This window comes from Drosophila teissieri, chromosome 3R, assembly GCF_016746235.2.
Source record: "Drosophila teissieri strain GT53w chromosome 3R, Prin_Dtei_1.1, whole genome shotgun sequence".
NCBI classification, from domain to species: domain Eukaryota; kingdom Metazoa; phylum Arthropoda; class Insecta; order Diptera; family Drosophilidae; genus Drosophila; species Drosophila teissieri.
This window is the reverse complement of record NC_053032.1, coordinates 3,567,211-3,592,358: the sequence shown is the minus strand read 5'-3', so window position 1 is coordinate 3,592,358 and position 25,148 is coordinate 3,567,211. Positions and strand designations below refer to the sequence as shown.

Here is a 25,148-nt window from a genome sequence, read left to right as displayed (position 1 = left end):
AAGCGAGGCAAGTTATCAATAAGTGAAAGCGTGGTTCGAAAACGGTCCATGAATATTCGAATTATCGGCTCGGATGGACAATTTTGTCGACGATAAAATGGAACTATGTCCATTCGCGATAGGTAATTCGCACGGAACCATTATCAAAATAACATTGCAAAATAACATCTGTTAAAACGGTCGCCATATTGAAAAGTAATGCCAACATAAAGTTCTAAAACTCGGAAAAACACACCCTTTCGTATCCTTTTTTCGTAGACTAAAAGGACTAGAAACACTTGAAAGAGGTTCAATTGCACGTTTTGTTTTTAGTTATGCATTTATTTTCGAAATTCATATTTAACTAAACATAACAGTTTTGTATATTAGCAATAGTTTTCGTGTTTCAAGTAAAGCCCCACCAACAGGTATAAGTTATCTCCTCGAAGTTTATTTATAAACAGTTTTCAATATAGTTTTTGCAAACAATTACGACTAAGTAACACAAATGTCAGACGTAAACATTTATTGTATTTTTTGGTATAGCATGTTATAGTTGTAAGTATGTATAAGTTTATGTAACAGTTATTGTACATTGTATAACTTTTTATGGGAAATATTTCTTTAGTTGAGTGTCTACTTATGGCCAGAATCCTAAGATAACTTGGATCCTCCGCAATTAACATAGTAGCTTGCATAATTTTGCATACTTTCTCCATAGGTGCACTTTTGCATAATATTCAGATAACACGAACTATTATATTTGATATAATTCTGACAAAGAGGTAAATTAAAAATAATTTCAATCGAATTTCACTGTTTTTCTGTATTTTTAACATAACCGACAATGACAGTTTACAAATTTGGATCGACAAGTTTTGTAGAGTAGGAAGAACCTTTTACTTGTGTTTAGCAAGCCATTTACGGAGAAATCTAAGTGAGCATTTTTTATTGGCGGATTGTTCATACGATTGCAATCGATTGTAACGTTGATTTTGTGTGTGTGTATGGGATTAAAAGACTGCATAGTCACTTTCCTTCAACCATTAAGGCTCCTGTGGTAATTTGCTATAAGAAAAGATAATACATTTTTAAGAAGTAAATCCGACTTGCTGACACACTTTGAAAAAATACAATTAAAATATTTATATTATTAAAAATAGAACATCGTCCTTTTCAATACTTTTTTAATTAACCTAAAACACTAATTTGAAAATGTAACTGTTTAAATTATTTTTTTTTCTCTATTATATGTTAAAACGAATTAAGTAATAACCTTTTTTTGTTACTGAAATACATATGTATATATGTATATATGTATTATATATATATATATAATATTGTCAACAGAAATAAGTAAAAATTTGCTGAAAGTAGAAAGGGGAAAAGATATTTTTGATCTGAATTCTAATTGCATAGTAAAGCTCGCAAGTCGACTCTGATGACCTTTCTTGGTTGCTGGGTGGAAAGTGGAAGGTAGGAATATTGTTGTTTTGAACACAGATGACTGTGCCTAGGCTGTGATTGATTCGGTTCTGGAAGATTGTGTACATAAACTATAGCCTTTAAACAATATCATTTTACCTCCATATATATTTGTATATGTAAATGTATTTATGTCCTCGCTCTGTATAAAGAATTAATGTAGAATTAATGTTTATTTATATATGTAGTACTAAACTATGATTTGAGCTTGTCTACATACCAGTGCTTACTAAATGACTAGTATTGGATGTTGAATGTAGATAACTGGGTGCATATACTGGATACATACTATTTGTCTCAGACACTGCTTTTAGCTAAACGCCTGATTCTGTTTTCGAGTCAAGAGTCAAGAGTCACCACCAGCTTCAACGGGATACTTATTCTTGTGAGGATGAATAATCAGCAGCACTCGGACCAAATTCAGAAGTTGGGTTGGATGAAAAGTAATTACATATTGCTAACGGCTAACATCATATAACGCGTGCTTTAAATTGTCTTAAAATAGACAAATAACACATACTTAAAATATACTCTTGGTATGGTTTAGAGTTGTACTGTTGAATGACTATGAACTTTTGAAATAACCAACCTGCAAAAGGTTGTAAATTGTGCTACTGATGGTGGTCTCAATGAAAAGGTCTGGGTTTGAACATAGTATGCAGCGCAATTTACCTGAACTTTTTTATATGTGTTTCATTGTTCAATAAATATTTATATGTGGTTATTATTTACAATAATAAATTGACTCGATTAATTGCCGTCGTAATTAAAGTCTTTGCACTTTACTGCTAATTTATATTTCGAACAGCTAGGACGTTTTATGTAGTTTCGTTAAATAATTGATTGCAAATGAAGTTAAATTTTAATATTGTTTTAACATTTGTTTGAAATTCTTTAAAAAAAACATTGTAATCAAATTTTAAATAAAATTCGTTGTTCTTGTTCCACAGCTCATAGCTCTGCATATCTGGTCTGTCTCCGAATATTCGTTCTCTTGGTTTAATATTAGGAGAAGAGTAATTTCCACAATCTTTTGAAAATCCGAAAATTAGAGTCTATCATTAATCAACGTATACGAAAGCGATCTGATTCAAAAGTATATACATAAGCATAACGCGATATTATAAATTCGCATAACTATTTGATTGTTGTGTGGATCATATTGTGTTGTTAACTAAAACCTTTTCTGCATATAGCTAATTTAGTTTGTTCTATGTTTTTAATAAAATACATTTGTCTCCCTATCTACAGTTGTATTCTTGCTTTACATTTACTTTTCTTTTCTTACATTTTCATGTGTAATTCCCTTTAAATTGAGAAATTTTTTAAGAGTTCTGGAATTTTAACAATCTTTTTATGTCGTTGAAAATCATAGAAATAGTATATACGGCTAGTGGGCCTCTTTATATAATTTTTTAAACACTTTGCATGAATTTCATTATAAAACACTCAATCATCTTATGCAAGTTTTACAATGATCATCGCAGAAATGAAAAAAATTGAGTCCACAAAGACTGTGTTTTGTTTTGAAGTTCACGAACATTTTTTAATGTGATCTAAATATAATTGCGAAGATTACAAAAAATTAATCAATTGAGAAGAAATTACACCATTGGTGGTTATCATTTTCCTATGTGTCCATACAATGCGTATTAATAAATATAGTATAAATTTACATGTAAAATATTTATCTTTTGGTTTATCATTCCTTTGGTGCAATGTAAAAATCCATGTAAAACGCGTTTTGAGTATTAAATTTGTCCTCTAATTAACGTTAGGTAAATATTACTCCTAATGCGTCGTTTCTTTGCGTTTTTTTTAGTGTTTTCAGTTTGTTTAAGCATCGGCTTTGAACAACTCTAAATGTACGAAAATGTAAATATGGTATTCGAAACTTGGTGCTGGCAATGAAAATGTGGATCCACTGCTGTCGTCGTCCGGCGTTTAGTAGTTGCCTGAAATGATTCTGACCGATTAGAGTCAATCAAGATTGCACCTGTGGGGCATACTAACTGGGGCACTCGGGGGGGTTCATGTAGCCGAAGACATTCAACTCGTAAAGCGACGCCAGCGTGATAAAGAACAAATACCAGACCATGAGAATGATGCCCAGTCGCTTGTCCAGCTTCCATCCGTTTAAGTGCGTCGACAGGATCAAGAAGATAACGGTGGAGAAGAGCGACAGCGTGGAGTAAGCCAGTCCTGAAAATCGAAATGGTGAGGAAAAAATAGAGGGGGGGCTCTTTAACGGGTGCGCTGCTACTTCAGCTAAGACACTCATGGCACCGATACACGGCGATGACTACAAGGTAGAGAGAAACGCAAGCGATACATACCCTTGGATATTACGTTAACGTGAGAGCCAGGCTTAATGATAGCCGTCTGTATAAACCAGGGAAGACCTAAGCACACTAGTATATCAAAGACATTCGAGCCAATTGCGTTCGACACGGCCATATCGCCAAAGCCCTCTTTGATAACGGCTATTGAGCTTAGGGCATCCGGGACAGACACGCCAGCGGCCACAAACGTCAAACCCATCACGGTATCCGGAATGGCAAGCGTGGAGCCTATCACGGTAATCATCCACACCATAAAGTAGGAGTAGAACGATATCCACACCATCGACATTAGGAAGGTGAAAGGGTACCAGTTGCGATACTGCTCCTGCCGGCAGTCGGGCATCGTCTTCTTGCAGAGGAAGTGGATCGGGTAGACGACATACCAGAACACCAGGACTGGCAGCCCTCCTTCCGTGGGCCGCACTAAAGGATCGCGGCGCGGCTCCCGCTGCTTCTCCGTGGACTTGTAGTAGTCGATGCCTCCGGCCGAGGTGGCCTGAGTAGACACACCCTGGCCACCACTCTTGGCAGCCGCCACTGCCTCCTCGCCAGTGACCACAGACTCAGGCTGGTCGGCATGGTAGCCCATGTTCTCCTGGCCGCTGTGCCGCGTGCCCCAGTCGTCAACGGGCGGACTTGCAACTGGATTCGGCTGGCTCTCATCTCCCCAGGCGGCGTTTGGGTCCCAGGTCGTATTCGGATCGCTGTAGTTCTGGTAATCGCTCTGCGGCTTCTCACATCTGCTCTCACCATCATTTGTGGCCTTCTGTCCCTGGGTCTGAGCGACACTTTCCTGGGTGTACGAGCCTTCTGGCACGTTTTTGTAGGTTACCAGAGCTGACTGCTCCTCCTTACTGGGCAGCTTGAAGGGTAAATTCAGACCCAGTGCCCAGTGTTCCAGCTCCGTATTAAAGTGGAGGGCCACGCAGTATCCTACGTAGCAGAGGAGCATGACGACGGACTCAAACTGAAAGAAGAAAGAAAGAGATTAGACGACGAATGTTTTCATTGTGTTGTAACTTACGCAGGATATAACGTCGTTGAAGATGATTATTAACATTACGAGAATAGAAACACAGTAAAAGAAGCAGTCCCGCACCAGGGGCCACCAGTTCAATTGGCAGACGGTACCCGAGCACAGGGCGCAGACGGAGATCACGAACATAATGTTAAATACGGCCGATCCGATGACCCCGCTGATTCCGATGTCGTCCTTAGCGAAAAACACTCCTATCACCACAGTGGCCAGCTCAGGTGCCGAGCTGCCGGCAGCCATAAACGTGGCTCCCGCAACATCTGGCGATAGCTTTAGCTCTAAAATGTAAAACAACGAGAAACAAATATTATAATATCACTTCTAGGATATCCTTTTCTTTCGTTGCACCAATTGGTGAAACATTTGAAATTTGCAGTATTCACACCTCGTTAGCAAAATATAACATATAACCAATTTCTTTACATTACGGTGATTTTTGGTGATTGAAAATCAAAATCGCTATTCATATAGTAAAGGATAAAACATAAAATTAAAAGTATCTTAACATGTAAATAGGATGGCTACATACATAGATACATGTTTTGGACCGTTGGAGAAAGATGTCTCACTAGTGCAGACTCCAGAGACATAGAAGCAGCGCAAGTTTGTTAACTGATGTTGCCACGCCACCTCTAACGCCCACAAACCGCCCAAAACTACCACGCCCAAAGATTTGAAAAATATATTAAAATTTTTTTGGTTTAATGCTTACCCTCGCAAAGCCGATCCAGACTGGCCACAAAGTACTCATCGCAAACTATTGCCAACCCGAAAAAAGTGAAGACTGCCACCAGTATGTGAAGAATTAGGCCGCCGTGCTGCCGCGCCCACTTGTTCATTAGCGGCTGTGGGAACTGCTCGATTGCTGGGGGCGTGCAGTTGTCACGCTTTGGGCGCCAAGTGGGAACTGCGCCATGAATGGGGGTCGATTGCGTGGTCGCCTGAGGCTATCGGAAAGAGTTTTAGTTAGACGTGATCTTAGATCTATAAGACACGGTACCTCAAACGACAGGGTTGTGTCCAGGTTGTTGTTTCTTTCTGGAGTATCCTCTCCGTTCGCCTCGGCGTCGCCAGCATCCTCGGCCAAAGCGCCCACATCCAGAGGCAGGGACTGTCCGTCTTTGGAGTCCCCCTTTGCGGAATATATGCTGACGCAGTAATAGATTAAGAACAATAGACCCATGTTCCACATGCGGGCACGGCGGGATCGACGGCGTACAACCTGTAAGTTAGTGCGATTAACATACATGAACAATAGATCATTTATTTAACAGGTGTTTGCGTCTCTGATGTTCGATCCCGACCAGTAAAAATTTGGAACTTAAAAACGATATATAGTTCCATTGCTTCACAATATATAAATTAATTCTATAATTCATTTGATATATGTGTATGACGCCTAATTGTTACACATGGCCCAGATTTTAAAGCATAACAGACCAAGGTGAGTCCAATCAATGTGATGAACATGATTGAAAAATAGAGAAAACGCTATAGTCGAGTTCCCAAACTATTTGATATCCGTTACTCAGCTAGTGGAAGTGCGAAGGAGAAATTTCCACACTGACAGTTTTAAGCGGTGTGTGCGGTTTGAGTAGTCGTGGCATAAGGATTTTTGGCAAAAACATTTTTCAAAAGTGTGTTTTTTGTAAATCGATAAAAATTTATAAGATTAAAAAAATATCAAAAAAAATATTTAAAAGTGTGGGTGAGGCAGTTTTGAGCGTTTTGTGGGCAACATGGGTCAACAAACTTGCGCTCCGTCTATGTCTCTGGAGTCTGCATGCTTTCTAGTTTTTTATAGTTCCTGAGATCTCGACGTTCATACGGACAGACGGACGGTCGTTTATACGGCCAGATCGACTCGTTTATTGATCCTGATCAAGAATAAATATACTTTATATGGTCGGAAACGCTTCCTTCTGCCTGTTACATACTTTTCAACGAATCTAGTATACCCTTTTACTCTGCGAGTAACGGGTATAAATAGTATCAAGTAAATGCTCTATACCATCAAACATCATGGACCTTATCTCCCGACTCCAAAGGTTCTGAAAATTCTGCATCCACCATAAGCTATAAACGCAGATCTGATATAACAATTAAAGTTGTCATTATGTTTGTTGTTGTTGCTGGTGTAATAACAGAGAACATTAAAAGCAAATTCTCGAGCAACGGGTCTCGCCTCTCCCTCTCTCTGAAGAGAGAACGAGAGCAATTGGGGAGTTCTCCATTAAACACGAACGGCACTGCGATACAGTAATAGCATCGTGAGGCGTGATGCAAAGCCTCGGCGGCGTCTGTATGACTGAGTGACTAACAGAACCAAAGCCACCATGCTGTAAGCCCAGTGGCCCCCCTTTCGGGCCACTCGGTCATGCCGCAAAATATCGATTTACAGTTACGCCTGCTTCGCCCCCTGGGCCTCCTGCGCTGACAGCACCTTTACTCCCGTTTGCTGTTGGGTATGGTTGCTAGAACGGGAGGGCGCAGTGGTTTTCGGTTGACTTTTGCCTTTAGTTATCGTTGTTGTTACGGCTAATGCTGTTGTTGCCTCCTTTTGCTGCTAAAAGATATGGGTAGAAAAGGAAGGAATCCACGATGACGGCGTCATCTCATAAAAATTAATGGCTATGCTTATTAAATAGACGAGGGGACAGTAGCGGGCGGAGAGGAGAGGAAAGCTGTGGTGGCTCAGCTTACATCATACACGCTTGTGTTTTACTTCAGCGGCGCAAAACAATGGGGCATAAAAAAGCAAATACGCTGCCTCTGCTTGTGCCCCTTTCTGCTCCTTGAACAAGAAACGAGTGGTGACAATTGACTCGCAATTTGCATTAAGGCAAAGGATGTGTGTTAACATTGCTCAGCGGATTAGGCTGGCACCTTGTGGGCCATTTCATAATCACTTTTTACCATTTTCACTGTTTCCTGGTGGCGCTGCTTTAGGTTCACTCTCCGCGGATTTGTGGTCTCGTTAATTACAGGCGGTAGGTAGATTTTTTGCGGAATACAGATACAGAAGAAACCGTTGCCTTGGAAAACATGTGCGGAGTCAGCCGAGAGTTGAGTTCACTTGGTTCAAGCACCACTAATCCATCGGCATTTCACTTAATCTCGGTTCACTGGGGGCTTCGAGGTAGGGTTTCACCTAGCATATCATTTTACAATCGATGATTTTGGCCCTCTTCCTCCGCCGGACGAACATGGGCGAGTATGTGCGGTTCGGATCAAGTACCTCACGGACTAAAACGAGTCGAGGCCAGACAGAACGAGACGAGACGAGACGAGACGAGGCTAGAGTGGACCGAGCTGGCCTGGTTTTCCACCGATGACGTCTAAGCGCGAACTGATGCAGCGTCGGCTGGCTCACAACTTCGCACGGATGGAGCGGTCGTCCCAGTGGCAACCCACCACAGCCGAACGCTTCGGCCGGAAATGTGGAATAAAAAAGTGCGACGCCTGGAAAATGTCTTCGGTGAGAGTGGGTGGTGAGCGTATGTGCGAGTGAGTGGTGGTCCAGTAGCGCCATCTGTGGACAGCTTTTCATTGCGTGGTCTGAGCAGCGTTGCACCCTCAAAAACATTTTTGGCAATGAAGGGCGAAAAGCTATACATATGTATATGTATGTATTGATGTACAAATTTCTCAGTGTTTGACACTGTTCTGTTGTTTTTGTTTATAAAGTTTCTTAATTAAAGCAGCAATTGTTTATTTCCTAATAATTTAATTTATTTTTCAACAACTTTTAAACGCTAAAATATACGTAGGGCACTTATTCAAATCTTTTCGCAGCTGTACGAAGTATTTAATTGCTTTACGCTTATTTTCTTGGACATTATAAGATGGCATAGCACACAAGAAATTGACAAAAAGAAACAAAAGGGGGCGCAGTACTCGAGACCTCGTCTATTCCTTCCCTTGTTCTTATACGAGCTGATCTACTATTCCTGCTTTACAGTTTTGTATCGATATTAAAGCTCCTCATGCAGGGCTGTTTTGGAGAAATTCGTAAGCCTAAGAAGCCTACATTTGTATGTATTTGTTTGATTATTATTTATTTGCGCTCTGCCTAGCCATCAAACGTCAATTGCGACGGCATAGTCAGCAAACAAGCAACCTCTATCAGCGCATTATTTGAAGTGCCGCTAAGGACAGCAATTGTCTGGATCTTGCCACATTATCCTTTAGAGGTGCAACGTGACTTGCCGCTTTTTCAGATCTTGCCGCCAGCTAGGCATGCCTCTGCGAAAACACAGTTCTTTAGAGGACATATCTCCGTTGTCCTGCTAAATCGTCACCTACAGAAAAACCGCTTTAACAATGACGAATTTACTTGTTAACACCTACAAATAGACAATTCGTCTAATTAAAGGGATCGCTCCGGAGATACTTGAGCCCCTCCTAGAAATATGACGGTTTACACTTTATCAATTGTAACAGTTTATGGCTTAATTGTAAGTCGATGATTTTTTTTGGAATCGCAAGGATGCCCGAGTCTGCCAAACCCGAGAAATAGTCGAATTTTTTTGGAAAGAGCAGAGGTTTTTTGGGTGACAATAAAACGAAAATATATCGCTTTCATTTTATGCTAGGTCCTAGGTGGCTAGGTCCAGCCTACCTTAAGGTATCTTTTGCAAGTAATATATATATATTATTTGTAGAATAAAGGGTATACAAAGTAGGGGAGTGAAAATTTAGTCTTAGTCCTTTTGGCCCAAAAAAGCTGAGCAGACCAACCAAGTAAGAGCTTTCAATTATACCAAGAAGGAATTTATGCGACGTTTGAACTTCGTGTTCGGGACCTTATGCGTATGAAAGACCCGGACAAGGAAGCGAAAAAAGAATAGCTATGTAAGAATAATCGATTTCCTTTGATCAATGTCTTAATTCGCCATGGATGAAATATGATCAAAATGTTTTGTGTCCAAAAGAACGCCAAGATCGTCTACGAGATTTATTTGGTTCAATAAGCATACCTATGTACACTTAGCTTACAAGTTGGATGTATGTAACGCCTATTAAGATGTCACGCTATCATTTTTAAAAGCAGTCTAGACCGGATTGTAAGTCCAAATCGAAAAAAATTGCATTATACTGCATGCATATCTTAAATTCAGCTGCGCTAAGAAATACAATATAACGAATTATAAATATGGGAACGTTAGTAAATAAGGTAAACATCAGATGGCTTTCTTGGGGACGCCAGAGCAGACACGGAGAACTTAACTTCATTTTAAATGATAGGTTATGAAAGCTAATAAATTGAGTTTCCTTAGTAAATGATTCACTGAAGTCAATTTGAATATAATCTTATTAAAAGTACATTTAGCAAGAGAGAACGGTATAGTTGAGTTCCCCGACAATCAGATATTTATTACATATCTAAATTTTTGTCATATCGATCGAAATTTACAAGACAAATACAAAACTGAAAAATTATTAAAACATTTTTCAGAAGCGTGGATGTGGCAGTTTTGGTCGGTTTGTGGGCGTTCGAGTGGGCGTATCAGCATTGATCAAAAAACATGTCTCTAAAATCTGTATGCTTAATCTCAACCTTCTAGCTTCTATCGTTCATTAGATCTCAACGTTCATACGGAGGGACAAGGCCAGATCGACTCGGATATTGATCCTGATCAAGAATATAAATACTTTATATGGTTTTTTTCATTTTTTTATTAGTCTGTTAAAAATCTATTGATTTGCTAAAAAATTTTTTTGCCACGCCCACTCTAACGCCCACAAACCGCCCAAAGCTCCCACGCCCACACTTTTGAAATATGTTTTGATATTTTTTTACATTTTTGTTAGTCTTGTATATATTATATTTCTCGATTGGCCAAAAAACTTTTTGCCACTCCCACTCTAAGGCCCACAAACCGCCAAAAACTGTCAGTGTGTAAATTTCTTCTTCGCACTAGCTGAGTAACGGGTATCAAATAGTCGGGGAACTCGACTATAGCATTCTCTCTGGTTATTTCTAGCTTCCATCTGCGTGGATACATTTTTGTTTGATTAAAGAAGTTTGTGGGTGTAAATAACACTTTATCATTATTTAAATGACAGGTTTTAGAATGAATGAAACAAGTATTGAAAGACTCTCGTAGCATACTTCACGGGCCCCATACTTTCGAATTAGGTTTTAAACTAAATACAAATTTCGTGACGAAAATGCGGCTGCTAATGGATTGCGCACGCTCAATTTAGGCGGCGACCCAATGTCTACAACAGAAGCATAAGATCGGAAACGGGACGGGCTAGCCACATCACCGCAGGAGTCCTGTCTTCCTGAGCGGCTGCCAAAGGTGCCACGTTCAATTCATTCAATCCGAGACAAAGACGCCAGCGGCATAATGGAAGAAAGAATTCGAGTTGACTCGTTTTTTCACGTAACTACGTAACAACCCGCAATTGGCTCGCTTGTCATTATTCATGTCCCACTTTCTATTCAGAAATCCGGGGGAAGGTGTCAGTCGAAGGTGTCGGCTGGCCCTCCGATTCTCGATACCTAGGGGCGAAGACGTGCCACTACTTTCGCCGTCTCCGAGTCCATTGTCCGATGGCATTGTTCACTTTGCCTCATCGAGTGGCTGGGCCGTGGTTTATTGCGGTGATGAATTCGGGTTCGGGGATGAGTCAATCCTTTGTGTTTAGCGATTCAATAAAACACTTATTGTGGACAAATTTCGACATATTTCAAGCGCAGTTTTTGTTTTGTCTATTCTGTTTTCGATCTGTACAGCGTTCCTCTTCATTTGGGCTCAAAGGCGATCCTTGACTCTTAGCCAAAATCAATTTATTTTATGCGAAATAATCGTGTTGATGGCTTCGTTGTCGCCCCTTTTTTTCATTAGGTTCTCGTCGCTCTCATTCTCACCCTGCCACAGCGACATTTCAGCATGGTTTCAACCCCAGGTCCAACCCCCTAATAGCAAGAGTCCACAAACCCTAGGGCTGGATTTGGGCTTAGGCTGGGAGCGCCTAGGTGAAGAGGGGTGGAAGTAATTTAAATTTATGATAACCAATTGATAGTAGTTTTTGCGGTTTTTTGGACAGTCACATATCGCAGTGGATCGCACGGGGCAGGAAACGACAAGGTTACCATATATTTTAATATCAACGTTTATTGGGTTACCACCAATTAATTTAAAGTACTTTTCGACCGTGTCAATAAAAAAAGTTTTTCTTTTATAATTATTTGACTAAGCTTTCTTAAAAAGTGGTTTTGGAATTGTGGCAAGCGTATCTTATGTTCATTATTATGTTAATGCTGGAAATGAATATAAATGAATATTATAAATTAAATGACATACGAACACTCCATATTAAATTTGTTTTGTTGGCTATATTGGAGACCATCAATGCGCTGCAATCAATCAATTGTTCAGAATCACATTTTTTATTGAAAAACGACATTTTATATATATTTTTAAATTTTTTGCCATGAAGCCTGAAAGCCAAAAGCCGATCAATCAACCGAAAAACCAATGTTTGGCACTCTCAACAATTGTAAGGCCCTCAGACAACGTTGGCCGTGATAAAATGCATTCGCATGGTTGATTGATCCCGATCGCCCGAGGAGATTTGCGCAATGTACACCTACATGTAGTGCACAATGGGTGAGGGCTTAATTTCAAAGCGGCTCAGTGCGAGCTCAGTTCATCATTCATCCGTCCTATTCACAGGATTGCCATTCATTCATCATGGAAAGTGGACAGAAGGAGATGGACCACGAACTGAAGTCTTTAGGTAAACACGAATTTATCGGTTATTATTTGCACCTTTCAATCATAATTGCACCTCGTGTGACAGCCGCGTCACCCAGACCCATTTCAATAGCCAATATCCTAATGTTTCTTTCACAAATCTTTGCATCTCCCCATTGAGAGGTCAGTCGGCCGGAATAGCAATGATAACTAAGTGTGAAAAGGTTTTTCATAAAACACCGAAGACGAGTCTTGGATAAGCAACGCTAGCACTGTGTGCATTCTGAAGAACTACTTGTCCTCAAACCCACTACCGTACATTTCAATTTGCATTTGACTTTACGGCTATTGTGGCAGAGCCAAACCACTTATTAAGCCAGCATGGAATTGCGCTTCACCCTTAATGCCTTAGTTTTCTATGCGGATCAATGCTCGGGCAGCTCCTGTACCGTCTTAGCAGGTCTTGTAATTAGGGCCCAGGAAGAAACAATTGCTACCGATTTTCGCTCCTCCTTGTCACTAACCTTTGAAAACATGGGAGTTCTAAGAAGATTTCTTTTTTAAAATCCACGATAAGCTGCAAAGCGTGTCCAACGGTCAATTGAACGGATTGCATACGCGTAGACATTTCTCCGATTCCATTTGAAGTCCACTAGCATCGGCTAATACGCAAAGAGCTTATTTTATGAAAGCCCTAAGCTAAAACAATTTATTTGTATTCCCTTGCAGAGGGTATATTTATTTCTGTCAAAAGCTTGACACGCAGTGAAGGAGACAGTATGAGCAGCCAATTCAATATACATATGTATGAATGTCCGTCCGTTCGGCTGTCCGTCCGTTTCTACACCAACTAGTCACTCAGTTTTAAAGCAATCTGCATGAAAATTTTAGTTTTTATACCCGTTGCGCGTAGTGTATGAGGATAGATAGTATAATGCAGTTTAAAGAGACAACAACGCATCGCAAGTTTGTTTCCATATGTTCTAACGTCCACAACGTCCACAACCTGTTCAATAACTTTTAAAAATGTCGGATTTCTTTTTTCATTATTTTATTAGTCTTGAACATTTCTATCAATTGGCCCAAAAACAATTGCCACGCCACACGTTTTAAAATTAACATTTTTTTAATTTAATTTTTTTCTCCCAACCTATCTAAATGCCAAACAAAATTTAGAAATTTCTCGTTTGCACTTCCACTCGACTGTAGCGTTATATCTTGGTATTGTATTGTATTTATTTCATACACAATTTGCTGGTAATATTTTCATTACCTTACAGACACAAATATTTCAAGAAGAAATTTAAATTATTCGATGTAAGTAAAATAAGAAGATACTTATCCTGTTGCCTAGTTATCATTTATCATTGCATTTTGGAGACACCATCAATATACAATGGCCAGAAAACCCGGGCGCTGGAAGAACGCAAATTTTACGTGACGACCGATGGATGCAAGTCTTCTTTAAAATGAATTGAGGAAGTCGTTCCTCAAGAAAGAGTTCTGGGGCCAACATTGTATTCCACCGCAGATATGCGCACCCATACAGTAATGCTGATGACCCTGAGGTCTTAACAAGAAGTAGCTGCATCAACCTAGAAACTAGCGGACTACAGCAGAACTGGCCTGCAAATTAGAACATCGGCATTAATGCAGACAAATGCGCGATTGTTAAATTCGCGAACCGGATAAAAAACTGTTCTGGTGTTTCACATAATGGAACAGTTGTAAAGCTCCGTGGTATATTTGAAGCTCTGATATGGAACGTGATATCAAGGTTATACATTGTATTAAATACTCTCTGTATTTGTATATTTGTATATGTATATATATTTGTATATTACAAATAGAAAACAAAATTCAGGAGGTGACAAAAAAAAGCAGAGGGACTGGACTTACACCCCAACCGCTTAGCAAGGCGACTGCGCTAAACGGCACTGCGAATTGCGAATCCCCGGACAAGAAGAAGAAGAAGACTCAAACGTCATATAAGTAAAAGTTCTCATTAGATTAAGCTGGCTAGCTGGTAGTTGTACCCTTTTCTTATAAATACACATTTCCATCCTAAGATTAAAAAAAAACCAAAAGGCTTGGAACGCAATTTTTAATTTCACAGATGGGGCTTTCATAACTTAACTTCCCCGTTACTATTTAAATGTCCTGTTGTAATCCGACAATCCATGATATCCACTACAGGTAAGGACAACAGCGACTTAGGCGGACCGGCCCAACTGCGTCATTGTTTGAATGCAAATATCTGTTAATAATAGAACGATTACCACCGAGGTCAACACTTGACAGATAACAAAAAAGCAGCCTTATGAGCATATGCGAGCGCAGCCCGCAGAAATATTTAAATGAAATCCTGCCACTGGGCTGCCGGCCACCATCCATATGCGGTTGTCATCGCATGAATGGTCTTCGTTACAAGCGGATTATCGGATTTGAGGTTAAGTGGTTTTCAGTACTGACAGCCGAGTTTGAATTGAATTCTTGCCTCAGACTCTCCCAAATGTTTTGACTTGAAGGCGTCGAAACGCACGCGGAAGGCGGAGCTATCCCGGGCCGCCATTGCTTGACCCAGCAGCTGTTCCTGCAGTCGCAGATGTCCTGAAGATCTCTCTGTTGTCAGGCGAGATGCACCACTCAGCTGTCCCGGGAGCCCCAAAACGGCGGAGGTGGCCATCAGCGTGCGCCACAGAGAAGTCGAGAAACTTCAATACAATTGATAACGATCCTATCACGAGTACTGGCATCCTGGGAAAGGGAGACGCGAATCGAGTCAAAAGCGGGGTGGCTTTTGTGACGTGCCTTTTAATGGACGATACGGCCAATACTCGCGGCATTGTGTCACGGGATGAATGCTCATCGGTAGTTAGCGGTCTGTATGGGTTGCCACAACCTTTTTTCGATGACTGCTGCGGTATCAACTCCCAGAAAAGAGCAACCGTGTTCCCCGCATAGGGGCTTGCCACAGGAATTAGTCGAGTGCATTCGCCTGAAAAACTAATTTGATTTATGTTTTCGCATTTCGGTTTCCCAGTTTCCTGGTTCTCCTGTTTTGCTGCCCTTGACACCCATAACGAGGAACGATGGCTGTCTTTGGAACGTCCAGGCCTTTTTATGCTTTTTCTGGTAGCTTTCAGTTCCGCGAGCTTTGCCAAAAATTTCGTTCGGTAATGGACAGTTGTATAAGTGATCAAATTTTGACCCCTTAATTTAATTTTCGAAAACCAAAATAATTCTGTGACATTAAAGAATTAATTGTTTTCCTACAGATGAACATGAAAAATGCACAAACTTGTTTACCCGATACTCGTAGAGTAAAAGGGTATACAAGATGAAGCGTTTTTGACCATATAAAGTATATGTTTTTGATCAGGATCAATAGCCGAATCGATCTGGCCATGTCCGTCCGACTATCCGTTCGTATGAACGTCGAGATCGCAGGAACTATAAAAGCTAGAAAGTTGAGATTCTGCGTGCAGACTTCAGAGACATAGACGCAGCCTAAGTTTGTTCGCCCATGTTGTCATGCGCACTCAAACGCCCACAAACCGCTAAGAACTGCCACGCCCAAACTTTTAAAAAATGCTTTTATATTTTTTCATTTGTTTGTTAGTATTGTAAATTTCTATCGATATGCAAAAAACTGTTTGCCACGCTCACTCTAACACAAACCGCTTTAAACTGTTAGTGTTGAAGGTATCCTTTGCACTTACACTAGCTGATTAACGGGTATCAAATAGTTAAGCAACTCGACTAACTCGTTCTTTCATTTTTTAAGGCATATTTTAGTTCGACTTTGAGCATAGCTCTAGAAAATATTAAATTATTGCTCTCGTTTTTGTAGAGTATATAGTATATATATATTCTTGATCACTAGCCAAGTCGAGCCATGTCCGGCCGTATAAACTTTAAATAAGCATCAAGATTCTATAGACGTGGGTGCCGCGCAAGTGTGTTGCCAGGTCCAGTTGAAGGCACACAAAGTACGCTTTTGACAAATTTCTTGATTTTTTCCATTTTTTTTAAATCAATTTTATTTCTATCGTTATCAAGTTTTCACTTTACCTGTTATATACTGGTCAACGATTGAAATATCCTATGGGTTTTTGAATGTTTTACATTAAAAATGTTAAATCTGTTATCTTGTAATTTGGTTTCCTTATAGAACTAACATTGGGTGACATGTTATTATTATAATGTAATAATAACCCTTTACTTTATTAACATCATTCAGATGAGAGTCGTGAAAAGCAGTGATTGGTTAGCTATTCCGTAATCTCCCGTACTTCCAATATTTCGGCACAGGATCACCAAACAGTGGGCTGGAGGCTTATTGAAACCTCCTATCTTAATCCCGTAATCTATGTGATCGTTGAAACTCTATTTAATTCACACACTTGGGATGATGGCTATTATTAGCGGGGATCAAGTCTAGCTTAATAAACCTTGCAATTCCACTTCTTAAAAACGTAATATTGCTTGTGTATCCTGTGGACAAAGTAATACGCCGAATGAAGTTTAGATAGACTGGAAGTTTCCCTTGGTCTGCGTCCATCCTATATCAACAGTCCACGTACTTTCCCCATATGTGGCGTGTCCCAACTCCAGCACGAGTGCATGCAACATTTTCTAATATGAAATATGAATATGAATACTACGTCATGTTTTTATCTCGAATGTACTTCCTGGTGACGAGCCATCAGACATCGGACAATGCAGCTAGCCGTGCCAGGCAAACCTGGCATTCCATGAATGAATTTACGTTCGCTGGCCGAGTGGTTATCTAATTATCTTAATTTTTTATAACATCCTTTCATACTGTGCTGTATTGTGCCTCATTGTGCTAGGTAGGTTGCATTTTACGACCCGTCGGGCTTGAAGACAATTGCGTGGAAATACCGGCGCTCATTAAAGAATCTATGGCGGAAAATCCCAGGCGGCTGCAAGCCGAAGTCTAACCCTACGCAAATAAGCTGGTGAATTTTACAACTTCGCCACCTTCAAACCAACCCAATCGGCTATCTACCTAGCACCCACCAAACGACCAACCATCCTGATCGCAGGATCGGCCCTGATTACGGCAATCCCAGTTTATGAATGAATTTTCTAAATGAGCTAAATAGTGAATGAAATGCTCTCCGTGGACTGCGTTTTATGGCAGGTTCTCCACATAGGTGGTACTAACAAACCCACAGCAACTCAGCCATGCCGTTTCATTACTTGGACGTAACCCAAATGATTTCCCTTTTGTTCTAAATGGCCTGCGGAAAGCACCTTCCCTAGAAAGCAGACATCTTTTAGAAAGTTAAACTCGCGTTGGCGTTATGACAGCAGTGTTATACTTTTTTTCGACAACAAAAACGAATATTCATTTAATTCTGCATTTTTTGTTTTAAACTACTTTGCAACTAAATAAATTTTATGATTATAAGCTATATTCAATATCTTTATCAGAATTATTACAAAAATTTCGAAATTATTTCAAGTATACATATGTACATACATAGAACTATATTTCTGTGCCCAAGGCTTTTGACAACAACAATAGAAGACATACATACTCGTAAATCGATTAATCAGGAGCTCTATCATAATTTATGGAAGTCTTAGCTTCCGATGATTGTTGACTGGAAAATAAGCCTAAACTCAGAACACAACTACTCATGCTATGGAGGGAAACATTAGCGGCTATGTGTTAAAATTAAATACATTGTCCATTTAACTCAAATCAATAAGAAAAACTTAAAATGGAAAGTAAATTTAACAGCATTATCAAGGCATACATTTTTTTTGAGGTTACTAATTGATGCCAAATACTTTGAAATCAAAAACTAATTTAAATTTAAACTAAATCCAGTAATATCAAAAGGCCTATGTTCAATCAGCTCAGCCAAATGGAAATCGCGTACTGTATACAAACATTAGGTGTGGCAACGCACATTCAGTCTTGTATCTTTCTCGTAATCTGCAGCCCGAATCGTAAGGGCAAACGCCTCCTCGAGGCAGTAAAGTTTTTCTCAAGCACCCTCAAGGATTAAGTTTAGGACAACTGTACCAACTGAACAACACGCTCAAGCCCGGCAATCGCGGCACATTCTGCCCAGCTGCTTGGCCCGCACTTTGCATATTCGGGCTGACGCTGACCCACCCTCCAAAAAAGCACTTAATTCAATAATAAATTGCTGCCACATCGGGCCCAGGAAACCCAAACCACAGATAAGCGAGTTATATATTTGGAAAAGTATCTGTGTCTGGACGGGGGGCAGGCAGAGAAACTGCGATTGGGAGTGGGAGAGGAGACAAATCCAAGCGCAAAACCAACCACCCGGGAGGCTCTGGGGCATGGTGGGCGGGTCAGGGTACAATTCAAAAGCGTGAAACGTAAATGCTCTGCTTAAAGCTGCGCCTAAATCAGAGGCACCGCGCCGCGAGAATTGCCTGGGCCCAATAAATGTAGTACGGAATGGAAAGCTGCCCGCCACTCGACCGGAGAGTTTGATTTTCCGGGTCGGGAAATCACGCAGGACTACACACACACGCCAGACCCTTATGTACTTCCGCTGCGGTTGTGTGTGTAAACGGGCCGCCATTGTTGTGCCCTCGAAACCAAACCGAATCCGGACCCGTATCTGAAAGCGAAACCCACCCCGAAAGCATCCCTCTCGCTCGCACATTTTCAGACAGACAAATAATCGATGAATGAAGCGACTCTCCGTCTTCGTGTGCGTATGTGTATGTGTGTGAGCGCAGGACGAATGACTGCCTGTGTATACGAAGTGTAGGTAGCCAGAGTCCTGGGCTTAAATTCAGAGGCGTCGGGGCAGGAGAGCTCAGTTCGAGTCGAGATCTCGCAGCGCACACACTGCTCCGCACAGCAAAGCCCATCAAAATCTGAATCACAAGTTATCCATCCAAGTGCTTAATTGTCGCGAGAGAGCCATTTAGACCTTCCATCAAAACTAGATAATCGACTGCAAAATGTCGACGATTAACCTGCATCCACCGCAAACCTACGCGCGCCTTTTCCGACCCTGGGACAGTCAGCGCCAGGCGGCGACCTCGGCGCCAAGGACAGTGAAGCAGGAGCCGGAGGGCATTACCATCAAGACGGAGCTGCCCAGCAGCAGTCTCGGCCACGACTGCGACAGGGACTTCTCCTCCGCATCTTCCTCCGCCTCAAGTAGCAGCAACAGCAGCAAGTCCTGCTACGAGGAGGCCCTGAACCACAGCAGCTACACCCGCACCTCCACCCCGCTGCTGGATGCCGCCCCGCACCCCGTCTTTTTGCAGCCCCAGTCGCCCTTGGACACGCACTCCTCCAGCACCGCACCTTTAGCTCCCCAGCCCCAGCACGCTCCATTTCTGTCGGCCGCAAGCGATCTCTACTACGCTGCTGCCGCCGCAGCAGCCGCTGCCGCCTCCACGCCCACTGCCGTCCCGAACTTCGGCATGGACCCGTTCACTATGGGCTTAATGGAGCAGGAGTATGCCCGCGTAATGGCCGAGGACGCACAGTTGAAGGCGCTTAACAGCCGCAAGCAGCGGCCGAAGAAGTTCAAGTGCCCCAACTGCGACGTGGCTTTTTCAAACAACGGCCAGCTGAAAGGCCACATTCGCATCCACACCGGTAAGTCGACCAATACAACCGACACCGACAGACCCACTCACTTCTCCCCATTTTGTCCTGCAGGCGAACGCCCATTTAAGTGCGACGTGAGCACATGCGGCAAGACCTTCACCCGCAACGAGGAACTGACGCGCCACAAACGAATCCATACCGGACTGCGGCCGTATCCTTGCAGTGCCTGCGGAAAAAAGTTCGGCCGCCGCGACCACTTGAAGAAGCACATGAAGACGCATATGCCGCTGGAGCGCCAGCTGGGCCCGTCCATCTTCGTGCCCATGTACCCATACCTTTATGGCTACTGAGAGGGGAATCCTGGCCAGCTTTCCCCTTATCATGCGATCTGTAAAGCGCTTGCACGCTTTAAACAAGCTCTACCGAATCCAACGAAACTCAATGCCAACCAAAACTGCCTAGCCAATCGTAGACACAACTACCTCAGCCGTACCTGGCGCAATGTGGCGCACTCACCAAGCCCAATCAACGCTAGCTATCTTGAGACCCCGACGATATATGCAAATATTGAGATATTTATTTTTTAACGCATATTTACACTTCCAGCTACGTGACTGGTTATAAAATTCGGCACATGTGTAAATAATACCTAAGTGATCCTTTTTCATATGCTAAGCGATTAAGAAATTTAAGAGATACCCGAATGTACGCCTAAGTTGACCCCGATCAACCAGAGTTACCAGAAACAAACGATTTATACAATAACTTATACGATCATAGTTTAATTTGAGAGTTACATTATACGATTTATATTTACAACACAAAATACACAAGAAAACATTTTACAAAAAAGAAACCGAAATCTCTACGCTTTTACTTGGGCTGTGTTAGAAATAAGGCGGTGTACATAAAACCTAATAATTTGCACACCAATTTTTTTGATGCATAAGTTGCATTAGGACCTATTGGCCAAGAACCATTATCTACTGTCAGTTCCCGCTAACCAGATCATGTGACAACCCGCTCGTCATGCCGCCAATATCAAAGCAAATCGGAAAATCATATTTGCACTGTCATAAAAGGATTAAAATGCACAAGTCATTTGGTCCGAATCTATCCAAATTTCATTCACAAATTGACAAAAATGAAACAGCAATCCAGACAAGCAGAAACCGGCCAAGCCACAGCGAGCAGAATTTGTCTTTTAACATCAGCACCAAAACTAAGTGAAAAAGTACAGTGGTGTCGCGGGTAATCTTTCCCACAGTCCTTTTTCGATCCAGATGTCCCCACGTAGATTCGCCATTTCTCACCTGACAGCTTGCGTCATTCATTAAAACAATGAAATGGTTCACCTGAGTAAAGCGACCCAGACATGGTGTCTGCGAGAAGTGAAAAATTACCTTTGAGTTTTTTTTCGGAATTCGTTGTGCGAACAGTGATCCTTGGTCTTTATCAATGTGACTTCTACAAGCGGACAATGGGAGCAGGTTATGAAAGCGGCTCTAGTTGGACACCCAGCTTGCCGGACAATCGAAAAATTGTCCGCTTGATAGGGGCGTGCAGTCCTTACATTACCTGCCTCCTACCTGCTTATTGTCCCTTTGGGACTGAGAACATTTTCATATCGGTCAGACAATGCGTCGTCGTTCACATTGCACAAGTGACACATTGATCTATACTCTCTCCATTCGATCTTTTACAATTTTGACTTTTTGCTCCAGATACACCCCGTACCTAAAACTTCTTGGGCGAACACTAGAGACCATTCTCTGCAAAAAGTTCAAACAATTATTTTTCAAGACCACTATATGAATATTACCTCGAATCCGAGCGGCTATTAATAATCGGGCAATTTTAATTAATCGACGAGGGCTTACCGAATGTCCGGGATTTTCCTAGTAATAGGTAGAGTAAATTATTTCCGAACTCTATAGTCGAGTTTCCGGACAGATAACCGATACTCAGCTAGTGGAAGTGCGGGCAAGAAAGTTTTACATTTTCCTGGTACATTGAAAGAAATAAAAAAAAACAAGAGAGAACGCTATAGTCGAGTTCCCCGACTATCTAATACCCGTTACTCAGCTAGTGGAAGTGCGAAGGCGAGTCTTCAACACTGACAGTTTTTTTCGGTTTGAGGGCGTTAGAGTGGGCGTGGCAAAAAGTTTTTTGGCAAATCGATAGAAATTTACAAGTCTAATACAAAAATGAAAAAATATCAAAACATTTTTCAAAAGTGTGGGCGTGGCAGTTTTGGGCGGTTTGTGGGCGTTAGAGTGGGCGTGGCAACATGAATCAACAAACTTGCGCTGCGTCTATGTCTCTGGAGTCCGTATGTTTAATCTCAACTTTCTAGCTTTTGTAGTTCCTGAGATCTCGACGTTCATACGGACAGACGGACGGACAGACGGACGGACGGTTGGACAGACGGACGGACAGACGGACATGGCCAGATCGACTCGGCTACTGATCCTGATCAAGAATATATACACTTTATATCGTCGGAAACGCTTCCTTCTGCCTGTTACATACTTTTCAACGAATCTAGTATACCCTTTTACTCTACGAGTAACGGGTATAAATACAGAAAAGTGTGTGCGTGGCAGTTTTGATCGGCTTGTGGGCGTTAGGGTGGGTACTCTACGAGTAACAGGTAAACAAATTTTAAAACATCTTCCAAAATTTTTTGGGCGTTAGAGTGATTTGGAAAAAAGTTCTTTGCATATCGATAGAAACTTTAAAGACTAGAATTTCAATCGGTACGATTTGGTCACGACCCTTCTAGCGCCTATATGCCGACAAAAATTTGTATGCCCGCCCTTTTGAAACATTTTTAAATTTGTATTATTGTATTTTCTAACTTCTATAAATATGCCAGAAAAATGTTAAAATTTCTCGTTCGCACTTTCAGTAGCTAAGTAGTCAGGGAGTAGTCAGGGAACTTGACTTGTACTTATACTTGCAATAAAAATAAGCCATTGGGAGGGTTTTTACAGTTTTGTGGACATTTAGATGGTGTAGGCACAGACGGACTAACGATCACATTCGTGATCGACTCGTCGGTTGATGCTAAAATATATCAGTACCTACTCTGGGAAAATAATTAAAATGTTTAATACTGTTGTTCTTAGAGCCATAGAAATAGTAACTATTACTACAAAAGATTACAACTAATATTTTTTTTTACTTAAAAGTTTTTAGATTCGTATAAACCCTTAAACCAGATTACACTTAGAAAGGCCTACTTGCAATATTAATTATACTGATGCAAAATATTGTTAAAACCTATATATATTTTAAAATTTTTAAGCAAAGAGCATGAAACTTTCGCGAAACCCTTCATTCTAATGCAGGAAGTATATAAGTCAAAACGGACCGGATCAGTTCACTATATCATTTAGGTGCAATACAAATAATTGAAAATAAAATCATAACGTGATTTTATTTGGTACACACAAATTTTTCAATTAAATTTTGTTGTCTGTTTTAATCGAATTTGGACGACTATATTATATGAAATTATTAAGTGATTTTTGGTACACACAAATTTTTCAATAAATTTCTTTTTTCTATTTTTATTTTATCAAATTTTGACGACTTTATTATATAGCTGCCATAAGAACATTCTAGCTAATTTATGGAAAATACATTTTAGATTATTTGCTTTCGTTCTTAAAGCGTTGTAATTCCGTATACACCTGTTTCTAATAGTAAATAATTTCGGTTATAATTTGATGAAAATCGTTTGATTATATCATAAACAGTCTTAATGTTAATTGAAAATATTATAAAAAAAAAAGGTTTTCGATGTTATTCAGCTTACATTCTTACATTTATCTGTACTATTATGAATATTTATATTCTAAGTTTTGTTACTCTTTTCCCGACTTTTTGATATTTTTAACGCTTCCCTAAATACATTTATCAATTGCAAAATTATAGCTCTTTTGTATCATTGAAAAATTAAGATTTAAATAATAAAATTAATTAGGCCCCTATTAGGTATATACATTTTTAATTAGGATTTCTAGCCGAATCGATCTGGCCATGTCCGTCTGTCCATATAAACGCCTTGATCTCAGAAACCTAGACGCAATGCAAGTTTATTAATGTTGCCAAGATCACACTTTTGAAAAATATGATGATTCTTTTCATTTTAGCATTTATTTTTCCAATTTTCATCGATATGGCAAAAACATCAGGGCCGAGACTAGTATTATGACGAAAAATGTGGGAAAACGTAAACTCTTAACGTAATTATACCCGTTACTCGTAGAGTAAAAGGGTATACTAGATTCGTTGAAAAGTATGTAACAGGCAGAAGGAAGCGTTTCCGACCATATAAAGTATATATATTCTTGATCAGGATCAATAGCCGAGACGATCTGGCCATGTCCGTCTGTCCGTCCGTCTGTTAGTCCGTATGAACGTCGAGATCTCAGGAACTACAAAAGCTAGAAAGTGCAGATTAAGCATACAGACTCCAGAGACATAGAAGCAGTGCAAGTTTGTCGATTCATTTTCCCACGCCCACAAACCGCCTAAAACTGCCACGTCCACATTTTTGAAAAAGGTTTTGATATTTTTTCTTTTTTGTATTAGTCTTGTAAATTTCTATCGATTTGCCAAAAAACTTTTTGCCACGCCCACTCTAACGCCCACAAACCGCCCAAAGCTGCCACTCCCACATTTTTAAAAAATGTTTTGATATTTTTTCATTTTTGTATTAGTCTTGTAAATTTCTATCGATTTGCCAATACATTTTTTGCCACGCCCACTTCAACGCCCACAAACCGCCCAAAGCTGCCACGCCCACACATTTGAAAAATGTTTTTATAATTTTTTAATTTTTGAATTAGTCTTGAAAATTTTTATTGATTTGTCGAAGAAGTTTGTGCCACGCCCACTCTAACGCCTACAAACCGCCAACTGTCAGTGTTGAAATTTCTCCTTCGCTCTTCCACTAGCTGAGTAACGGGTATCAGATAGTCGGGGAACTCGACTATAGC

At 40.7% G+C, this 25,148-nt stretch overlaps 2 protein-coding genes across 3 annotated transcripts; one reads left to right on the top strand and one right to left on the bottom strand.

Annotated features, from left to right (window-relative positions):
- Positions 1 to 371: 371 nt before the first annotated feature.
- LOC122619713 (probable sodium/potassium/calcium exchanger CG1090) lies at positions 372 to 8,172 on the bottom strand. 2 transcript variants are annotated; one of them, XM_043796805.1, is made up of 7 exons: positions 7,759 to 8,172; positions 5,843 to 6,064; positions 5,555 to 5,789; positions 4,831 to 5,120; positions 3,801 to 4,773; positions 3,478 to 3,666; positions 372 to 3,419 (listed from the first exon to the last, which is right to left on the bottom strand). In XM_043796805.1, the coding sequence occupies exons 1-7, from the start codon at positions 7,759 to 7,761 to the stop codon at positions 3,409 to 3,411; spliced, it is 1,923 nt and encodes a 640-aa protein (XP_043652740.1). In that variant the 5' UTR covers positions 7,762 to 8,172; the 3' UTR covers positions 372 to 3,408. The 2 variants fall into 2 exon arrangements, with proteins under 2 accessions (XP_043652740.1, XP_043652741.1); XM_043796806.1 differs by lacking the exon at positions 372 to 3,419 and having other exon boundaries at positions 3,473 to 3,666.
- An 11,366-nt stretch (positions 8,173 to 19,538) lies between these two features.
- LOC122621748 (zinc finger protein 134) lies at positions 19,539 to 20,489 on the top strand. Its single transcript, XM_043799722.1, has 2 exons — positions 19,539 to 20,187; positions 20,251 to 20,489. The coding sequence occupies exons 1-2, from the start codon at positions 19,539 to 19,541 to the stop codon at positions 20,487 to 20,489; spliced, it is 888 nt and encodes a 295-aa protein (XP_043655657.1).
- Positions 20,490 to 25,148: the final 4,659 nt, after the last annotated feature.